An 18,676-nucleotide genomic window follows, 5' to 3' on the forward strand; every position below is an offset into this window, starting at 1 on the left:
CATTAGAGCATCATGGCCTGTTCTTTATTAGCTTGATTATTGGAGAGAAAAATTCAGCCATTACAGCATCATGGCCTGTTCTTTATTAGCTTGATTATTGGAGAGAAAAATTCAGCCATTAGAGCATCATGGCCTGTTCTTTATTAGCTTGATTATTGGAGAGAAAAATTCAGCCATTAGAGCATCATGGCCTGTTCTTTATTAGCTTGATTATTGGAGAGAAAAATTCAGCCATTAGAGCATCATGGCCTGTTCTTTATTAGCTTGATTATTGGAGAGAAAAATTCAGCCATTAGAGCATCATGGCCTGTTCTTTATTAGCTTGATTATTGGAGAGAAAAATTCAGCCATTAGAGCATCAGGGCCTGTTCTTTATTAGCTTGATTATTGGAGAGAAAAATTCAGCCATTAGAGCATCATGGCCTGTTCTTTATTAGCTTGATTATTGGAGAGAAAAATTCAGCCATTAGAGCATCAGGGCCTGTTCTTTATTAGCTTGATTATTGGAGAGAAAAATTCAGCCATTACAGCATCATGGCCTGTTCTTTATTAGCTTGATTATTGGAGAGAAAAATTCAGCCATTAGAGCATCATGGCCTGTTCTTTATTAGCTTGATTATTGGAGAGAAAAATTCAGCCATTAGAGCATCATGGCCTGTTCTTTATTAGCTTGATTATTGGAGAGAAAAATTCAGCCATTAGAGCATCATGGCCTGTTCTTTATTAGCTTGATTATTGGAGAGAAAAATTCAGCCATTAGAGCATCATGGCCTGTTCTTTATTAGCTTGATTATTGGAGAGAAAAATTCAGCCATTAGAGCATCAGGGCCTGTTCTTTATTAGCTTGATTATTGGAGAGAAAAATTCAGCCATTAGAGCATCATGGCCTGTTCTTTATTAGCTTGATTATTGGAGAGAAAAATTCAGCCATTAGAGCATCAGGGCCTGTTCTTTATTAGCTTGATTATTGGAGAGAAAAATTCAGCCATTAGAGCATCAGGGCCTGTTCTTTATTAGCTTGATTATTGGAGAGAAAAATTCAGCCATTAGAGCATCATGGCCTGTTCTTTATTAGCTTGATTATTGGAGAGTTAAATTCAGCCATTAGAGCATCATGGCCTGTTCTTTATTAGCTTGATTATTGGAGAGAAAAATTCAGCCATTAGAACATCATGGCCTGTTCTTTATTAGCTTGATTATTGGAGAGAAAAATTCAGCCATTAGAGCATCATGGCCTGTTCTTTATTAGCTTGATTATTGGAGAGAAAAATTCAGCCATTAGAGCATCATGGCCTGTTCTTTATTAGCTTGATTATTGGAGAGAAAAATTCAGCCATTAGAGCATCAGGGCCTGTTCTTTATTAGCTTGATTATTGGAGAGAAAAATTCAGCCATTACAGCATCATGGCCTGTTCTTTATTAGCTTGATTATTGGAGAGAAAAATTCAGCCATTAGAGCATCATGGCCTGTTCTTTATTAGCTTGATTATTGGAGAGAAAAATTCAGCCATTAGAGCATCAGGGTCTGTTCTTTATTAGCTTGATTATTGGAGAGAAAAATTCAGCCATTAGAGCATCATGGCCTGTTCTTTATTAGCTTGATTATTGGAGAGAAAAATTCAGCCATCAGAGCATCAGGGCCTGTTCTTTATTAGCTTGATTATTGGAGAGAAAAATTCAGCCATTAGAGCATCATGGCCTGTTCTTTATTAGCTTGATTATTGGAGAGAAAAATTCAGCCATCAGAGCATCATGGCCTGTTCTTTATTAGCTTGATTATTGGAGAGAAAAATTCAGCCATTAGAGCATCATGGCCTGTTCTTTATTAGCTTGATTATTGGAGAGAAAAATTCAGCCATTAGAGCATTATTGGAGAGAAAAATTCAGCCATTAGAGCATCATGGCCTGTTCTTTATTGGCTTGATTATTGGAGAGAAAAATTCAGCCATTAGAGCATCAGGGCCTGTTCTTTATTAGCTTGATTATTGGAGAGAAAAATTCAGCCATTAGAGCATCAGGGTCTGTTCTTTATTAGCTTGATTATTGGAGAGAAAAATTCAGCCATTAGAGCATCAGGGCCTGTTCTTTATTAGCTTGATTATTGGAGAGAAATATTCAGCCATCAGAGCATCATGGCCTGTTTTTTATTAGCTTGATTATTGGAGAGAAAAATTCAGCCATTAGAGCATCATGGCCTGTTCTTTATTAGCTTGATTATTGGAGAGAAAAATTCAGCCATTAGAGCATCATGGCCTGTTCTTTATTAGCTTGATTATTGGAGAGAAAAATTCAGCCATCAGAGCATCATGGCCTGTTCTTTATTAGCTTGATTATTGGAGAGAAAAATTCAGCCATTAGAGCATCATGGCCTGTTCTTTATTAGCTTGATTATTGGAGAGAAAAATTCAGCCATCAGAGCATCATGGCCTGTTCTTTATTAGCTTGATTATTGGAGAGAAAAATTCAGCCATCAGAGCATCATGGCCTGTTCTTTATTAGCTTGATTATTGGAGAGAAAAATTCAGCCATCAGAGCATCATGGCCTGTTCTTTATTAGCTTGATTATTGGAGAGAAAAATTCAGCCATTAGAGCATCAGGGCCTGTTCTTTATTAGCTTGATTATTGGAGAGAAAAATTCAGCCATTAGAGCATCAGGGCCTGTTCTTTATTAGCTTGATTATTGGAGAGAAAAATTCAGCCATTAGAGCATCAGGGCCTGTTCTTTATTAGCTTGATTATTGGAGAGAAAAATTCAGCCATTAGAGCATCAGGGCCTGTTCTTTATTAGCTTGATTATTGGAGAGAAAAATTCAGCCATTAGAGCATCATGGCCTGTTCTTTATTAGCTTGATTATTGGAGAGTTAAATTCAGCCATTAGAGCATCAGGGCCTGTTCTTTATTAGCTTGATTATTGGAGAGAAAAATTCAGCCATTAGAACATCATGGCCTGTTCTTTATTAGCTTGATTATTGGAGAGAAAAATTCAGCCATTAGAGCATCATGGCCTGTTCTTTATTAGCTTGATTATTGGAGAGAAAAATTCAGCCATTAGAGCATCATGGCCTGTTCTTTATTAGCTTGATTATTGGAGAGAAAAATTCAGCCATTAGAGCATCATGGCCTGTTCTTTATTAGCTTGATTATTGGAGAGAAAAATTCAGCCATTAGAGCATCATGGCCTGTTCTTTATTAGCTTGATTATTGGAGAGAAAAATTCAGCCATTAGAGCATCATGGCCTGTTCTTTATTAGCTTGATTATTGGAGAGAAAAATTCAGCCATTAGAGCATCAGGGTCTGTTCTTTATTAGCTTGATTATTGGAGAGAAAAATTCAGCCATTAGAGCATCATGGCCTGTTCTTTATTAGCTTGATTATTGGAGAGAAAAATTCAGCCATTAGAGCATCATGGCCTGTTCTTTATTAGCTTGATTATTGGAGAGAAAAATTCAGCCATTAGAGCATCAGGGTCTGTTCTTTATTAGCTTGATTATTGGAGAGAAAAATTCAGCCATTAGAGCATCATGGCCTGTTCTTTATTAGCCTGATTATTGGAGAGAAAAATTCAGCCATCAGAGCATCAGGGCCTGTTCTTTATTAGCTTGATTATTGGAGAGAAAAATTCAGCCATTAGAGCATCATGGCCTGTTCTTTATTAGCTTGATTATTGGAGAGAAAAATTCAGCCATCAGAGCATCATGGCCTGTTCTTTATTAGCTTGATTATTGGAGAGAAAAATTCAGCCATTAGAGCATCAGGGCCTGTTCTTTATTAGCTTGATTATTGGAGAGAAAAATTCAGCCATTAGAGCATTATTGGAGAGAAAAATTCAGCCATTAGAGCATCATGGCCTGTTCTTTATTAGCTTGATTATTGGAGAGAAAAATTCAGCCATCAGAGCATCATGGCCTGTTCTTTATTAGCTTGATTATTGGAGAGAAAAATTCAGCCATCAGAGCATCATGGCCTGTTCTTTATTAGCTTGATTATTGGAGAGAAAAATTCAGCCATTAGAGCATCATGGCCTGTTCTTTATTAGCTTGATTATTGGAGAGAAAAATTCAGCCATCAGAGCATCATGGCCTGTTCTTTATTAGCTTGATTATTGGAGAGAAAAATTCAGCCATCAGAGCATCATGGCCTGTTCTTTATTAGCTTGATTATTGGAGAGAAAAATTCAGCCATTAGAGCATCAGGGCCTGTTCTTTATTAGCTTGATTATTGGAGAGAAAAATTCAGCCATTAGAGCATCATGGCCTGTTCTTTATTAGCTTGATTATTAGAAGAATCTGAGGTGTTTATTATTGACCCTGTTGTCATTATTCTGCTTTGTTACCAATTTGTGGCAAGTTACTCTTTTAGTTATAATTGTTCATTTATAAGATGGTGGCTTTTTTATGTACTTGTGGTAGGTATAGTAAATCTGTATTTACCAATTCATCTCATGATCAGGTTAATTAAGCTGGATAATTGATACCATATATACTCGCTTGTAAGTCAACGCCAACTGCAGACAGCATGGACCATGATCTGCCATAACATAATGCACTTGCATATTGGGATCTGTTTCACCAATTACTCATAACTGTATACATTCAAATCTGCCAGAAATTATTTGACAGCAGATCTCGGTCTGTGCAGGTTACCGCTGGATGCAGCTTGTAATTCTGTATATACAGCACCTTTTGTCCAACTAGCTCGTGTATAATTTTTAAAAAAATCTAAGGTTTAAAGATTATTTCACTTATGGCATAAATATGTATTTATTTCAGCCATGTGTGAAGCCAGTTGCACGTGGAGTGGACAGCTACCTTCCAGAAACTACAAGGGCTCAGTTATCTACTCCTGCAAAGTTTTTCTCGGTGGAGTTCCATGGGATATCACTGAAAGTAAATCGGGTCATTCTCACTTGCATATTTCAACCTTTCATTAGAATTAGCTTAGTGTTATCCTGGTCTTTCATTCCATCCTTTGCCCAAATGGGGCTTATTTTGCAGTTGCCTTATCTACAGCTTTTTTTTGAACAGCAAAGATCCAATTTTTTGTTTAAAAACAAAGTATTAAAATGTTATAAGACGGACAATCTTTGCCCCAGCAGAAAAATCAGCACAGAACTACAGTGTCAAGCTATTTTCTTCCCTGATAAACTTGATTAATGTCACCTCTGTCTGTGTGGGTTCGAATCTAGGATTCGGCCAATGTTGGTATGTGAGAAAGCATGCCAATAGCTTCTCGTAGGTAGGTGGTTCTTTCCTGGCTTTTCCCGGGTTCTTCCTCCACCATTACTACTGGCTGCCTTGCATAGACTATTGTGTGCTGAAAAATGGCATTAAACCCCACAACAACTACTACTTGGTTAATACAATGTATATCAAGAACTTGTAAGAGGGCTTCATATCAGACATGGTTATTTTTAGTGAAGTATTTTAGAAAACTTAATGCAAAAATGGAGAATGGGATTGTTATCAAGAATGCATTTATCAGATGAGAATGAAAACAAATTTAGCATGCTTTAGATGTTTAGTATTAAACGAAAGCAGGCATTAGATGTGTTGTTTACCTGGCCATGAGGCGAGGTGAGCATATGCCTTTGCCTTGTGTACATCATGTGTTGTCAGTTATCTTTTTTCCATCAACATTGCTATTTTAAATTCTCAAGGCTGCTGGGCCAGTTGCAATTAAACTTTGTTGACATGTTCTGTAGGACATGTTTTACAAAATGCTTGTTCAGCCCGACTCCCCAAGCATTGGTGCACTGTCCGAGGCAATGAAAATATTTTCAGCCACTTAAGAAAAAAAATTCACCGATTTTGATAAACTTGGTTGGAATATTCTTGAGGACTTGATTGATCAGACTTTGGTGGCTCCCCTTACTAACAATGCATATTCCTTACCTAATGATGCAAAACTTATTCTTGACTTGTGCTTCAGAACATCTTTGCCAGTTTTGAGCTTAGTAGTGTTTCATAGGATATTAAAATCAAACTTTTATCCAACAGTGGCATGGCTTACTGGGTAACCAGGTGTTAAACATAGTTTTGACATCTCAGGAAGAGTTGAGCCAGTTTTGATCCAGGTTTGTATGCATTTTCTCAAAATATTCTCTCTTAGAACAGTATCTAAGGTTGTTCCACTAGTAATTGTGAGACTTCATAGCAACTAAATGGAAAGTGTATATTTTCAAATTTTCTTAAATAGCTGAGCCACTTGAATACAACTTTACAGGAATGTTTCTAGGGACTAAATAGAAACTGTTGCATGCACATCCAATATGGCCACTAGAGTGGCAATCATGAAAATCACTTTTCTTCCTGAATGTATGTTCACATTAACGTATGGCTTTTACATGTTGGTTCTTAATAACATGGGCTGCTCCAACATCCAGTATGTGTAAGCCACAGTATCAATCTTAAAAGTTCATTGCTACAACTGGATAAATGGTTTTATTATTATGTATTATGGAGTTTTCATTGAAAGACACTGTCTGGTAGGTCGTAAAGGAAAGTGGTACCAATCTGACCTCCAATATGGCCACCATAATGGCTATCTTGGAAATCTTCTTGCTATTACTTCTCCTAGATTGCCAGTCATGTTGAAATTGTGCCTTCACCAAAGGTTGGTTCTAAATGGAAATATTGCCAATCTAATATCCAGTATGATCACCATGACAGCATCTTGAAAATCTTGTCCAAAAAGGAAAGGTTTATCAACATCTGAGTTTTTACCAGAAGACCTCTTGTGATACTTTGTTGGTCCTTAATGAAAATGGGTGCCAATCCTACTGTCTGGCAGCTTAGAGGAAGTTTTGAATTCCTGGAAATTCATTTTGACTAGTAGAGTGTCAGTCTCTTTGAGGACTCTTTTCTAGAATGTGAGAGCCAATTTTGATTAAACTTGCTTGGAACAACTATTCAGACATGCTGTACCTAAAATGGTTTGGGGGTTTCTGTAGCACCAAGGTTGAAATGTTGACCAATTTTCAATTTTTCCATTCGACTGTCTCCTGCAGGGTTGATTATGAACTGGAATTGTTTGGGGAGGATCTTTAGTAACATTGTGGTTTCTATAGCAACCAGTTCGAAACCTGTAAATAATGCTCATCTTCAATTGGGTATGGTTATTATTACTTAAATATATTTAATAAATACCCATCAAAGAATGATCTCCTCTCCAAAATTGCCTTGTCATACCACATAAAATTCAAATGGCAGAATTCTAGTGTGAAAAGAGTCTAAAGGCACCAGGTCTTTGAAGGTCTGTCACCAGGCACCAGGTCTTTGAAGGTCTGTCACCAGGCACCAGGTCCTTGAAGGTCTGTCACCAGGTGTGAGGTCCTTGGTCTGTCACCAGGCATCAGGTACTAAATACTGGGTCAAGGGGTACTGATCACTATGCACTGAGTGCCAAACACTGAGTATGGTGTATGTGCCATTGTCATTCACCTCTAAAGTAGTAGCCTAATAATACAATTTACCTCGGTATTAAATATCATGGAAGAGTCTGTATGATCTTCTGGTAATAAATTTCCTTGATCATCTCAGTTCATTTGCCTGTTAATGCAATTGACTGTTCTGTTTTTTTCAGCTGGACTTCAGACTGCCTTCAACAAGTTTGGCAACTTTAAGATCGAGTGGCCAGGACGAGATGGTAAGTACGGTTTTATATTTTCAGAAAGCCTTCAGGAATGAGACTGTGATTTTCTCTGAATGTCTGAGGGCAGATATCTTGGCTTCTGAAAATATCCTGGTACTTTTCTGAAAGTTTTACTTTGGAACTGGAATATATTTCTAATGATCAGATTTTGGGTATGAAATCCAGCCAAAATTTTATTTTTTTGTTGATATTTCGTCAGAAATCATTTGAAATGATTTCAAATATGACCAGTACTACCTGTGTGCAGGGTTTCCTTGTGAAATCCTTTGGGTTATATTATAAACTGTTATCACCTCTCACCTGTGCAACATGCATCAAAACAATCTTTGACAATATGCTGATTGTTAAATCGCTTGTTCCATATGCATACAAATATTACAGTCATAATATAAGTTAAAGTATAAATATTTCTTGCTTGACAAAACTTTGTTTTAACCCTTGACCTCAATGTCTGCTACTGTGAATGGGGTTCATATATATGTGCCAAAGCCACACAGTACAGTGTGCTATAAATAGATATACGAACAGACCTGCCTGTGGAGTTTAAAGCAGTGTACTATGTGTCAAGTTCAACATAAATTTTAATGATTTTACCTTTTTTGTACTTATTTTTTATTTGTAGATTGGTCTTGAGAGCAAAAGCTTATATTTATGGCTGTATATAATTTTTCTCTGCAATTTTTTTATATGCTTTAAAAGAATTCAGTTAAGTCAGTATGTTACACGACCGACCCGTAGCTGACTTTTCTCAATCTCTAAATCTGCCATTTCAGTGTCTGTCTGGATCAGTAAATCATCCAAATTTGATAAATTACCAAAAATCCCATGTTGCCTATATTGAACTTGCATCAGACTCGTGAAAATAGTTTTGATAATAGTCCTCCAATAGGTCTTCCATCCATTTGCTGTTTTCATCAACTGTCAGTAATTATGCAGATAAAACAATGATGGATAACATTGGAATGGATGGGTCTGTGTTGCAGCAAAAGATATTTCTAAAGTGTTTTCTGAAATGGGGTACAGTTTTCATTTTAGACATGTTATGTAACTTAGCAAGAAGAAAAAAAACTCAATATACAAGAGATTGTTTGCATACATTTACAAAATTTGTTCCAAATTCTGGCTTAATCGTTTTATAGTTGGCCCATAAAAAAAAATTGTAATGGCATTGGAACAAATATTCAAATAAGAATCAAACTGATGGTAAGATTTTTTTAGTATTAAAATCATGTAATCAATTCAGCACAATAATAACATTAGTTCTACATAACATACCTCAACAATATTTTGTGAAAGGCTTGCACTTGAAATGAGGATGAAGGCTGTTGATTTGGGGATCATGCATGTATTGCTAATAGCCCTTGGTCCATACAATTTTAAAGATCCTAATCAATGATGCGCATCTTTTCAAGTCTTGGAGATCTACAAAGGTAGATACTGGGAGTATTTAGAGCTTGTACTTAACCTAGATAAAGGATCATTAGATTTCTTTCATCTTTAAATGGAACTTACTTTTCTTTTGGTCACATTGATTTTGCTTACCGTAAATATCGTCTTTAACAATGAATGCTCCACCTTAATGTTAACTTTAAAAAAATTAACGTGAATGATGAGCGCCAGGCAAACAGTGTTTAAGACGTAAAATTCTTTTTTCAGGTTATGTTTATTTGCTATTTGAGTCGGAGAAGGCAGTAAAGGCACTATTACAGGACTGTACACACGACTTCAGTAGTGGAGATTACTATTACAAAATTTCAAGTCGAAGGATGCGTTCCAAAGAGGTATTAGCTTTGTCTCCCTACCCCACCCTATTCTTCTCATTTTTATTTCTCCATCAACCTAGCCCCATCCCACACAGCTTGCAGAGTTGGCTATTTAAAAAAAGGAACAAAACAAATGATTAACTTGTCTTAGACAAATTGACTATAACTGGCATATATGTATTTGTGTGATAACCTGATTAGATTTGCAGGTCATTCTTCAGGTTTGTATTTACATACGTAACGAGGAGTATACTGTGTTTTGATGTTGCCAAGCAATCTGTCTGTTACCAATATGTGCACAATAACTTTTGTTACAAAACTTTGTGGATAGCTTGCACTTGGAATAAGAAAAAAATCCAAATCAGTTTCTGGGTCAAAAGATAAAAACGTCTAGGTCACTGTGACCAATGAAAGAACAATGGCTTCTGCACAATAACTCGTAAACCATGATCAGCAGTAACCTAACATTTTGGATTGCTTGCACTTGAGGTAAAGAAAAAAAAACCTGTTGATTTCAGACTTCATTGGTCACTGTTTAAGGTTACTTCTGCTAATTAGAGAAAAATAGCTTCCATGCAATAATTGAAGTTCTCCCATCTATAGTTGCCAAATATTATAGATGGCTACAATTGGTATTAGGAAGAAACCAATTGATTTTGGTGTCTGAAGGTCAAAGATCATGGTCACTGGCATACATTTTTGTACATCACAGACCTGGTCCAGACTTTGTGGATGGTTTGTACTTGTACCATGGGTGAGGAAGAAGCCTGTCAATTTTGGGGTCCAAAGAGCAAGATATATGTCACTTTTGACTGAAAGAAGAAAATGGCTTATGCACCAAATTACCAGTTAGCTGTGTTGTATGTTTAAGTCTATGACCTGTTTGAAATCTTTAAAAGTATTTCAGTTATTTTATAATATGAGAATTGTTTTATGACCAGTCTAGTTTGCTTATTTGATGTTTGCCAAAGAGTTTTATAAGAAGTTTGGTCCATAGTCTAAGCAATTTTTCATTATCCATCACCAATTGCCCTCTTCATTTTCTCAAAATCTGTCATGACCAATAATTCTCAAAGATGTCAGTCATTTATATTTTGACAGAATTAGTTCTATATTTAACCTTGGATAATACCATTATGATCACTGCTGTCAAATTCAGTTTTTCATGTCAGAAAAGATGTCACGCCTTCATCTCTAGTATGTCAAAATCACTGATGCACCCTTATTAACCTGGAAAAAATTCCAGAAATATGTAGAGTTGAAAGCAGATGATGATGATTGTGCCTGGAAGACAAATAATGTCAGATATCCTAAATATGATATGCATATCATTAACATTGGATACATCTGATGCCTTCGTAGACTTTTCTCCATATGTACTTGAGAATATTTCAAGGTGGGAAAGACAACTGCCAGTAGGATGTTTCAACCTCAAACCCCTTTAACATAGAAATATTTAATGCTTAGAATGTATAGCCAGATGAAAACTTGAACACCTGGATTTCAGCTAAATGTGGCTTTTAATTGTTGGCACCTAATCTTGTTTCTGCATAACAATGTCTGTAAGTAATGAGTGTTAATAGATTGGTGTGCAATTTGGTTATTGACAAGGTCATTGACAAACAAATTTTATGTCCTTGTTTGGTGTTTCTTTGGTTACATATGAAAAATATTGTTGTAGGATTTAATGCCATTTTTCAGCACACGATAGGCTATACATGGCGGCCAGCATTAATGGAGAAGGAAGAACCTGGGAAATCCCCGGAAAGAACCACCGATCCACGAGAAGCTACTGGCAAGCTTTCTCACATACCCACATTGGCCAAATCCAAGACTCAAACCCAAGCAGACAGGTGAGATGGCATTGATCTGTAACTGAGAGCTCCTTAGACCACTTGGCCACTCAGGGGCCCCTCTGACAAATGTCTCTAAATGTAAAGATTTGATGTTGCTATTTCTCACAAGGTAAAGTTACATCTGAGGAAATTAGCATGAGTGTTGGAGGCATGTATCGCCAAACTCTTTTAAGTGTCATTGCCTTTTTGATGTCTTTTTAAAATGTCTTTGGACCTATTAATTACTTTGCTTTTGTTATCTTGATGAATGTTTATTAAACTGCTATTTATCATGAAGTCAATTGTATCTGATAAAATGTGCATGGGAGGTACCTTGTATATTCATGTACAAGTCTGGTCCAGCTGGAAGCATCTGCTGTAAGGCTATGCACTGGCAGATTAGGGCCTATTTCGTTTTTCTACTGATTAGTCCTCACAAAATGCATAGACCCAGATCTGAAAGTACATTATGTCATGGCAGATATGGGTCTATGCAGTGTGTAGTTGGAATGGACTTGAGTATGAACATTATCTACAGCAGCATCTCATGTATATTTTTGTCAAATCTTGACATTTAGAAAAGCTTTTGGACATAGCAAAAAGAAGTAACGGCTTGAATTACATTATTGATGTATTCAACTTGATATATACATTGAAATGTTCATTATATTTGGATAGCATACTTTAATCTGAATTTGTGATCCATCTAGGTCTTTCTCACAGCATGGCATTCAGTGTTCTGGGGAGTCATCTAGGCTTGAAAACGTGTATTGAGAAGCAGTGCAAGTGTTTCCAAGTTTTAGTATCATGTTGTTGGAGTTGGGGTACTGTTTGTAATTATTTTTTAAGCCTTCAGTGACATCTTCAAAAGCGGGGCCCCGAGTGGCCGAGTGGTCTAAAGCGTTCTTCGTTACGGATCACTGCCATCTCACCGCTGTCTGCGTGGGTTCGAGTCTCGGATTCAACTAATGTGGGTATGTGAGAAAGCTTGCCAGTAGCTTCTCGTGGGTCGGTGGTTCTTTCCCAGGTTTTCCCGGGTTCTTCCTCCACCATTAATACTGGCCGCCATGTATAGCCAATCGCGTGCTGAAAAATGGCGTTAAACCCAACAACAACAACAACAACATCTTCAAAAGCAAATGTGGCTTGCACTATTTTGATATTTTTAGCATATATTTCTGCAAAATGACTTGATACACACTAGAATTAAGTATGTAACTTTTAACATTGAAAAGTTCAATTAGCCTTTTTTTGTGAATGAAATTCAGAAAAATTTCTACATGGAAAATGGGCTTAAATCATTCCGATCATGGATGAGGTCATTAATGTACAAGATGAACACACATTCATGACATGATCTTTCGTCTGATTAGGGCCAAGCTTGTTTCAACTCAGGAGACCATATTTCTGATCCAACTTTGATCAAACTTGAACTGTAGGTTTTTCATCAAGATCTCGCATGTTTTTAATTATGAGCAAGATCCAAGCATAGTAATGAGGTGATGTTTGTATCTTATTGGCTGAACTTGACAGGACTCTGATGTCTATTTATGATCAAATTTTCATCTGGTTTTGCAAATGGACTTTTATCATTAGGCTGTCCATTAAGTTGTATTAAGTGAGATCTATGCATATTAATCAGGTGATCTTGCATCTAATTTGGAAACTGTATTTTTGATCAGACTGATGTTTTTGCCAATCTGGAGACTATTTTTCATAAAACTTTGTAAGTAGGCTAATATCTTCATCTGGTTAGCTGATGTTTTTACCAGTCTGGAGATGTTCTTTTGATACTACTTTGTAAGTAGGCTAATATCTTCATCTGGTTAGCTGATGTTTTTACCAGTCTGAAGACTATTTTTGATCAAACTTTGAAAGTAGGCTAATATCTTCATCTGGTTGGCTGATGTTTTTACCAGTCTTAAGACTGTATTTTTGATAAAACTTTGTAAGTAGGCTAATATCTTCATCAGGTTGGCTGATGTTTTTACCAGTCTGAAGACTATTTTTGATCAGACTTTGTAAGTAGGCTATTATCTAGATTTTAATTGATTACGATTACAAGTTAGATACATTAATATTAATAATGTGATAAAAAAGTGAAAATATTAAAAGGAACATGTCCCCAAGATTGGTGGAACTTTACAACATTCTTGGAGCTGTATTTTTTATAAGAATTTTATAAACACAAAAATCTCTAATTGATTTTTATTGATATGAAACACGGAAATGACTCTCTGTAATAGCAGTAATACATTAACTTATTATGTTGCATTTTTAAATATTTTCCTGATGTTAGACCTCAATCCAAGGATAATTTTCCTTTCTCCAATCAGCAGTTGGAGGCCCATAAGAAAGCAGTCATTTTGATCCACCCAGGACAACTGGAATGATTCATTCTTCTTTCCCTTGAACTTCATGCATTTATACACATCTCTTGGGTGCTCAACATTTTGTCAGTAATATCATCTTCTGTCAATCAGATCTTTCTGAGTTGTATTTGTTTTTCATCCCCAGTACATGCTTTATTTTCAAGGGTGATTGATGTTGAAAGTTTGGCATATAATGCATGAGAAGCGGTGAATCCTGTATTTTGTACCTTGCATAGCAACAGATAGTAGCCATTGTCAGTGTAAGTCATTTCTACCCCTTATTCTGGGTGATCATTGGATATTTTATTTATACCTTTTAGCCTTCAAATTTGCCTCAAGATGTTGGCGGATGTGGACATGAAAAGACGGCATTGAACATAAATGTCTTGCATGCATAGCATGTGTACGCACATGGTTGCCCCATGTGGTTTGAGACTTGGCTAGTCGCTAGTTGTAAGTCATATAGGGCCGGAAAGAAGGATCTTCCATCATTGGGGGTGGGGTGTCGGGAGTTAGGACATCACTCCTTGTTGTGAGTCTCCAGTGAATGAATCAATGGCTCTTATCAATATAAGAAAATTGACAGCCCCGATTGGCAAGCACTACACTTCCGATGCAAATGATTGCATTTGTCTTGCATTTGTAGACCTTGAATTAAAGTAAGATCTTATTCTTCAGTCAAGTTCCGTAGATGACTAGGCACCATAAACTGCATGAGCACTGGGTATTGTTAGGTGATGGTCTGTCATAAAGCATTTGAAATTTGTCTAGTAACGGTCATAGGTCTATTTCCAGTCACTGGTCCCCTGGTACCAGGCTTTGGTCTCCATAGATCTTCAGGATGCTTATGTTCACATCCTCATCTTCAAGGGAAAGTTTGTTTGGTTTTGCCAAAGACATGAAATCTTTGTTTCACGCTAGTCTTCCTTTTTGGCTTATGCTACTGCGCCTAGAAATTTCAGCGGGATGTTTGTAATAGTGGCTCATTTGAAGTCCTTGAGGGGTTCCAATCTTCAGTACTTTGATGACTGGTTACTGCAGTTATCAGACATGCTTTTCAAAGTGATCTCTGTTGGGAGATGGTGACTCCGCTAGGCCTAATCCCCAATCAGGAGAAGCCTGATCTTATTCCTCCTCAGAAGTTTGGTTACATTGTTGTGAATTTTCTCATCTTTCAGGGAACAGTCTGTATTCCTTCCATCAGAATCTCACAAATACTTGATCTCTTAGCAAGACTAGATAAGAATAGACCATAATCTTTATTCTTCCATGCCTCTTTCTCCTAGTGACTCTAAATTCAGCAGTGAACTTGGTTTCTTGATGAAGCTTCAGTTCTTTCTTGTAGTGAACTGGAGACATGCCCAAGTTACAAAGTACAGTTGCTATAAATAGAACACCTCTTACCTAAAAGACTCCATGCAAGCCTGTAAAATCGATGGCAATCTAGTATGTTAACATAAATATTAACTATTTACCATTTTTGTACATATTTGTTATCTAAAATAAAATTAGGTCTTTATAGTAGTATATCTTGCATTTTATATATGCTTTGAAAACTTAATGTTCACGATCTAGTTAGTCAAGTGACCTACTCGAGCTGGTCTTTCATAACCTCTAACTCTACTGGTTTGTTGTCTGCATCTCTCATAAAATCTTTTAAATTTGATAAATTATCAATTTTTTAATAAATATTTACATGAATAGCTTAGCAACCATAACGTTACTTGATGTAGTGGCTATTTCCCTCAATGTCTGTAGTTTCTTATAGGGGGTTTTCCCAGAAGGTTAGGCACTGTGAAATCCAGCTCAACATTGTTGATGTTTACAAGATGGGCAGCTTATATACAGATAATGTACTAGCATCCAAATATGTTTTTATGCAGGTGGACTGAAGTATTGAAAAGTGCTTTGATTGGAATGTGGTAGCATCCAAAGGAATTTATGCAAGGTTAAAGGTTAGGAGTTTTACGTGCATATAAGTATTTAAGTGCTCAGGCATGAACAGTATAGCATTCTTGTTATAACAAATGGTCAGACAAGGTTCCTCTAGTTAATTCCTTTGCATTATGCATGCTTAATCAAATAGCATTACCAATTCAGCAGAATGGTTTACTGATGGTAAGGCATTAGGAAGTGAAAACACTGTGCATAAATCTTTACTGCGAATCAAGCACTAAATTGAATACTAGACTAGTGAGCTCAGACAAAATACGTTGCTCCATCTCAAAGCCTATTTGTTGTTACCAGGTGCAGGTGATACCATGGGTGTTAAGTGACAGCAACTATGTGCGGCAGCCCTCTCAGCGCCTAGACGCCAACAAGACCGTGTTTGTGGGAGCCCTTCATGGCATGATGACAGCTGAGGCAGTGGCAAACATTATGAATGATCTCTTTGGAAATGTTGTCTATGCTGGAATTGATACCGACAAGCACAAGTACCCTATTGGTAATTCAGAAGCTATAGTGAAAATAAGCATTTTTATATTAAGATGTTGACTTGAGGAAGACCTTATCAGTCACATCAGTGTAGTACCCACTGGTATGGCCTTTGATTAATGAGATAGAAAGGATAATCATGCACAGTAAAATGATGTACATCGTTGTACATATATTTCAAACTATTGTATGTAATACAGAGCCTTATGGAAGATTAATTTTGTAAACAAATCGGTTTACCCTCTAAAATTAGACATCATTATTATTACTAATAACAAGAAAATTAAAATTGCATAACATTTATATATTATTGCATGGATGTCTATCACTGAACATCAGCTCAGGTCAATGTATGTAGAAAATGTGATGAAATATTGGTCAGTGTAATGATCGGAGATTTAAATGAGTGTACAAGCTTAGGCTGTCAAGTCCCAACAGAGGTTGCCATTCCCATTTATAGAAAGTAGACTAGAAGGGATGCATCATTTCATAAATAATGTTCCATTTTTATTGTTGTTCCCATGCGTAATTTGAGGTAGGTAATTTTCATATATTTCACAACTCTTAATTTTTCAACCTTTGCAAAACAAATTTTTGGAGGCACTAAAAAGTTTAATATGATTGGACATGTGGCAGATGTTTCCATGAAGAGACATGCATCCTTTATCGCCATTGTTGTTGTTGTTGTTGTAGGGTTTAACGCCATTTTTCAGCACAAGATAGGCAATACATAGTGGCCAGTATAATTGGTGGAGGAATAACCCAGAAACCCCCTGGAAAGAACCACCAACCTACAAGAAGCTACTAGCAAGCTTCTCACATACCCACAATGGCTGAACCAGAGATTTAACCCAAAGACAGTGGTGAGATGGCAGTGATCCTTAATGGTGAGTGCTTTAGATCACTCGGCCACTTGGGGCCACTCCATATTTGTAATTAAATCTGATCCTGCTAGAACAGATCTTTCTATAACAGTCACCAGGTCTTAATGGCAATTCCCATCTGCCACCCACCCACCCATGAAATTTCCTCTTCAAAAGTTCCGTTTTAAATGGTCACCTGCCTGCTGCGGTAAATGGCCAGGCATTTGCTAACCACAGATTGGTCTCTTACTGGTTAAAGCAGTCACTAGACTGTTTGACCATTCAAATTAATGATTTGTTTGACCATTCAAATTAATGATTTGTTTTCCCATGAAAAGCTTTGTTTAGGTGAAGATGTGTCCTGTAAATTGATGTGAAGATGCCTTACCTTGCATATATTCAACTTGCTTAAGTCAATATGTCAGTGCAACATTAAAATGGCTAATCTCTTCTTTGCTCTACCATCTCAAGAATTTAAATGTCACGCTTGTTTTTAAGTTCATTGTTAGGGTAAATATTCTAGGTAAATTTTCATTTTTATTTATAGCCCTTCCCCTCATTTGGGGTGGGAGGTGGGGGTGTTCTAATTACCAAACTAAATATGTTTATTTGAGAAGAATAGAGAACAAATTATGCCACATTTTTGTCAAATTTGATCTACCCTACGATTTCTGATAATAATAGCTTAGGATTAAGATAATACTAATTCCTTTACATATAATAAACTTATGTTGGATTAGTGAATTGTTAGTAACATCAGTAAAAAAAAGGAAAAAAATGGCTAAAGTAATAAAATACTATGGAAATGAGAGGACAAGTCCACGCATGCAAAGTGCATTGTGGTCAATTAAATTGGAACAGATTGTCAAAATGGACATACCATATCTTCAGTAAATATCCATCCATGTTTGAAATGAAAATGCAGACATGCATTTAATCACTAGGTTATTCCAGTTAATCCAAGAACAGATAATTGACCAGCATGACAGTCACTATTTCATTTAAAATTTCCTTCTGGTTCAGTGCTGTTCCAAATTTTGCAAGAACATGAAGCAAGGACGAAAACTTGTGCACATTTGATTTTATACATAAAGAGAACAGTTTCAATTTGGAAAGCATTACAAGACTTTGTAAAACAGTGAACTGTGAATCACTGGTTGACTTTCTATATTTGACCAAGGTCTGTTCTGTGACGGCACATTCCAGGTGCAATATACCAGTAACTCGGCAATCTCCTTTACAATATATGTAAGCAAAAATGTACTACATGATAAAAAGACTAAGGACAGTTTGAAGAAATCTATGAACGAAATTCTTTCCCACCAGGAATTCATGAATGGAAAACTTGTATGGTGTATTTTTTTAATAGGAAGTTATGCCAATTGCATGAATTAGTAAGAACAAGAATAATAATGGCATTCAGATGTTTCTCTGAATCTCTTAATTAGTTCTTATAGCACAACTGGATTTGATTGCTTACCTTGACTCTCGCTCATGACAATACTGAACATGGCATCAGGCTTAGTTCCCCAAGGAAGGCATCATATGTGGTCTTGCCATTTGTTGCTTCTTGCAAACTGGAGAGCTCACAGAGTCCCCGTTTTCTTGGATCACCTTAGGTATCCAGATTTTATCACCATCTATGCTGATGGTCCAGGAGTGGTTTCTGACTGAAGTTATTATTCATTCTGCAAGCTTCTCTCCTTCCTTATCATTGAAACATCAGATTTAATCTATGGATTTAGAGCCTGAAG

The 18,676-nt window shown here is 36.5% G+C and overlaps 1 protein-coding gene across 1 annotated transcript in view; it reads left to right on the forward strand.

The window, feature by feature from the left end:
- LOC149794076 (cytoplasmic polyadenylation element-binding protein 1-like) overlaps nt 1-18,676 on the forward strand; it is an 83,332-nt gene that overhangs the window by 38,709 nt on the left and 25,947 nt on the right. The window contains exons 7-10 of the mRNA XM_089966512.1: nt 4,773-4,889; nt 7,585-7,647; nt 9,310-9,434; nt 15,871-16,069. Of these exons, the coding sequence (XP_089822638.1) occupies nt 4,773-4,889; nt 7,585-7,647; nt 9,310-9,434; nt 15,871-16,069 (504 nt within the window). The remainder of the gene's footprint in view (nt 1-4,772; nt 4,890-7,584; nt 7,648-9,309; nt 9,435-15,870; nt 16,070-18,676) is intronic.

The sequence above is a fragment of the Sinohyriopsis cumingii genome, chromosome 8 (genome assembly GCF_028554795.1).
Source record: "Sinohyriopsis cumingii isolate HCF-2022 chromosome 8, ASM2855479v2, whole genome shotgun sequence".
In the NCBI taxonomy this organism is placed as follows: domain Eukaryota; kingdom Metazoa; phylum Mollusca; class Bivalvia; order Unionida; family Unionidae; genus Sinohyriopsis; species Sinohyriopsis cumingii.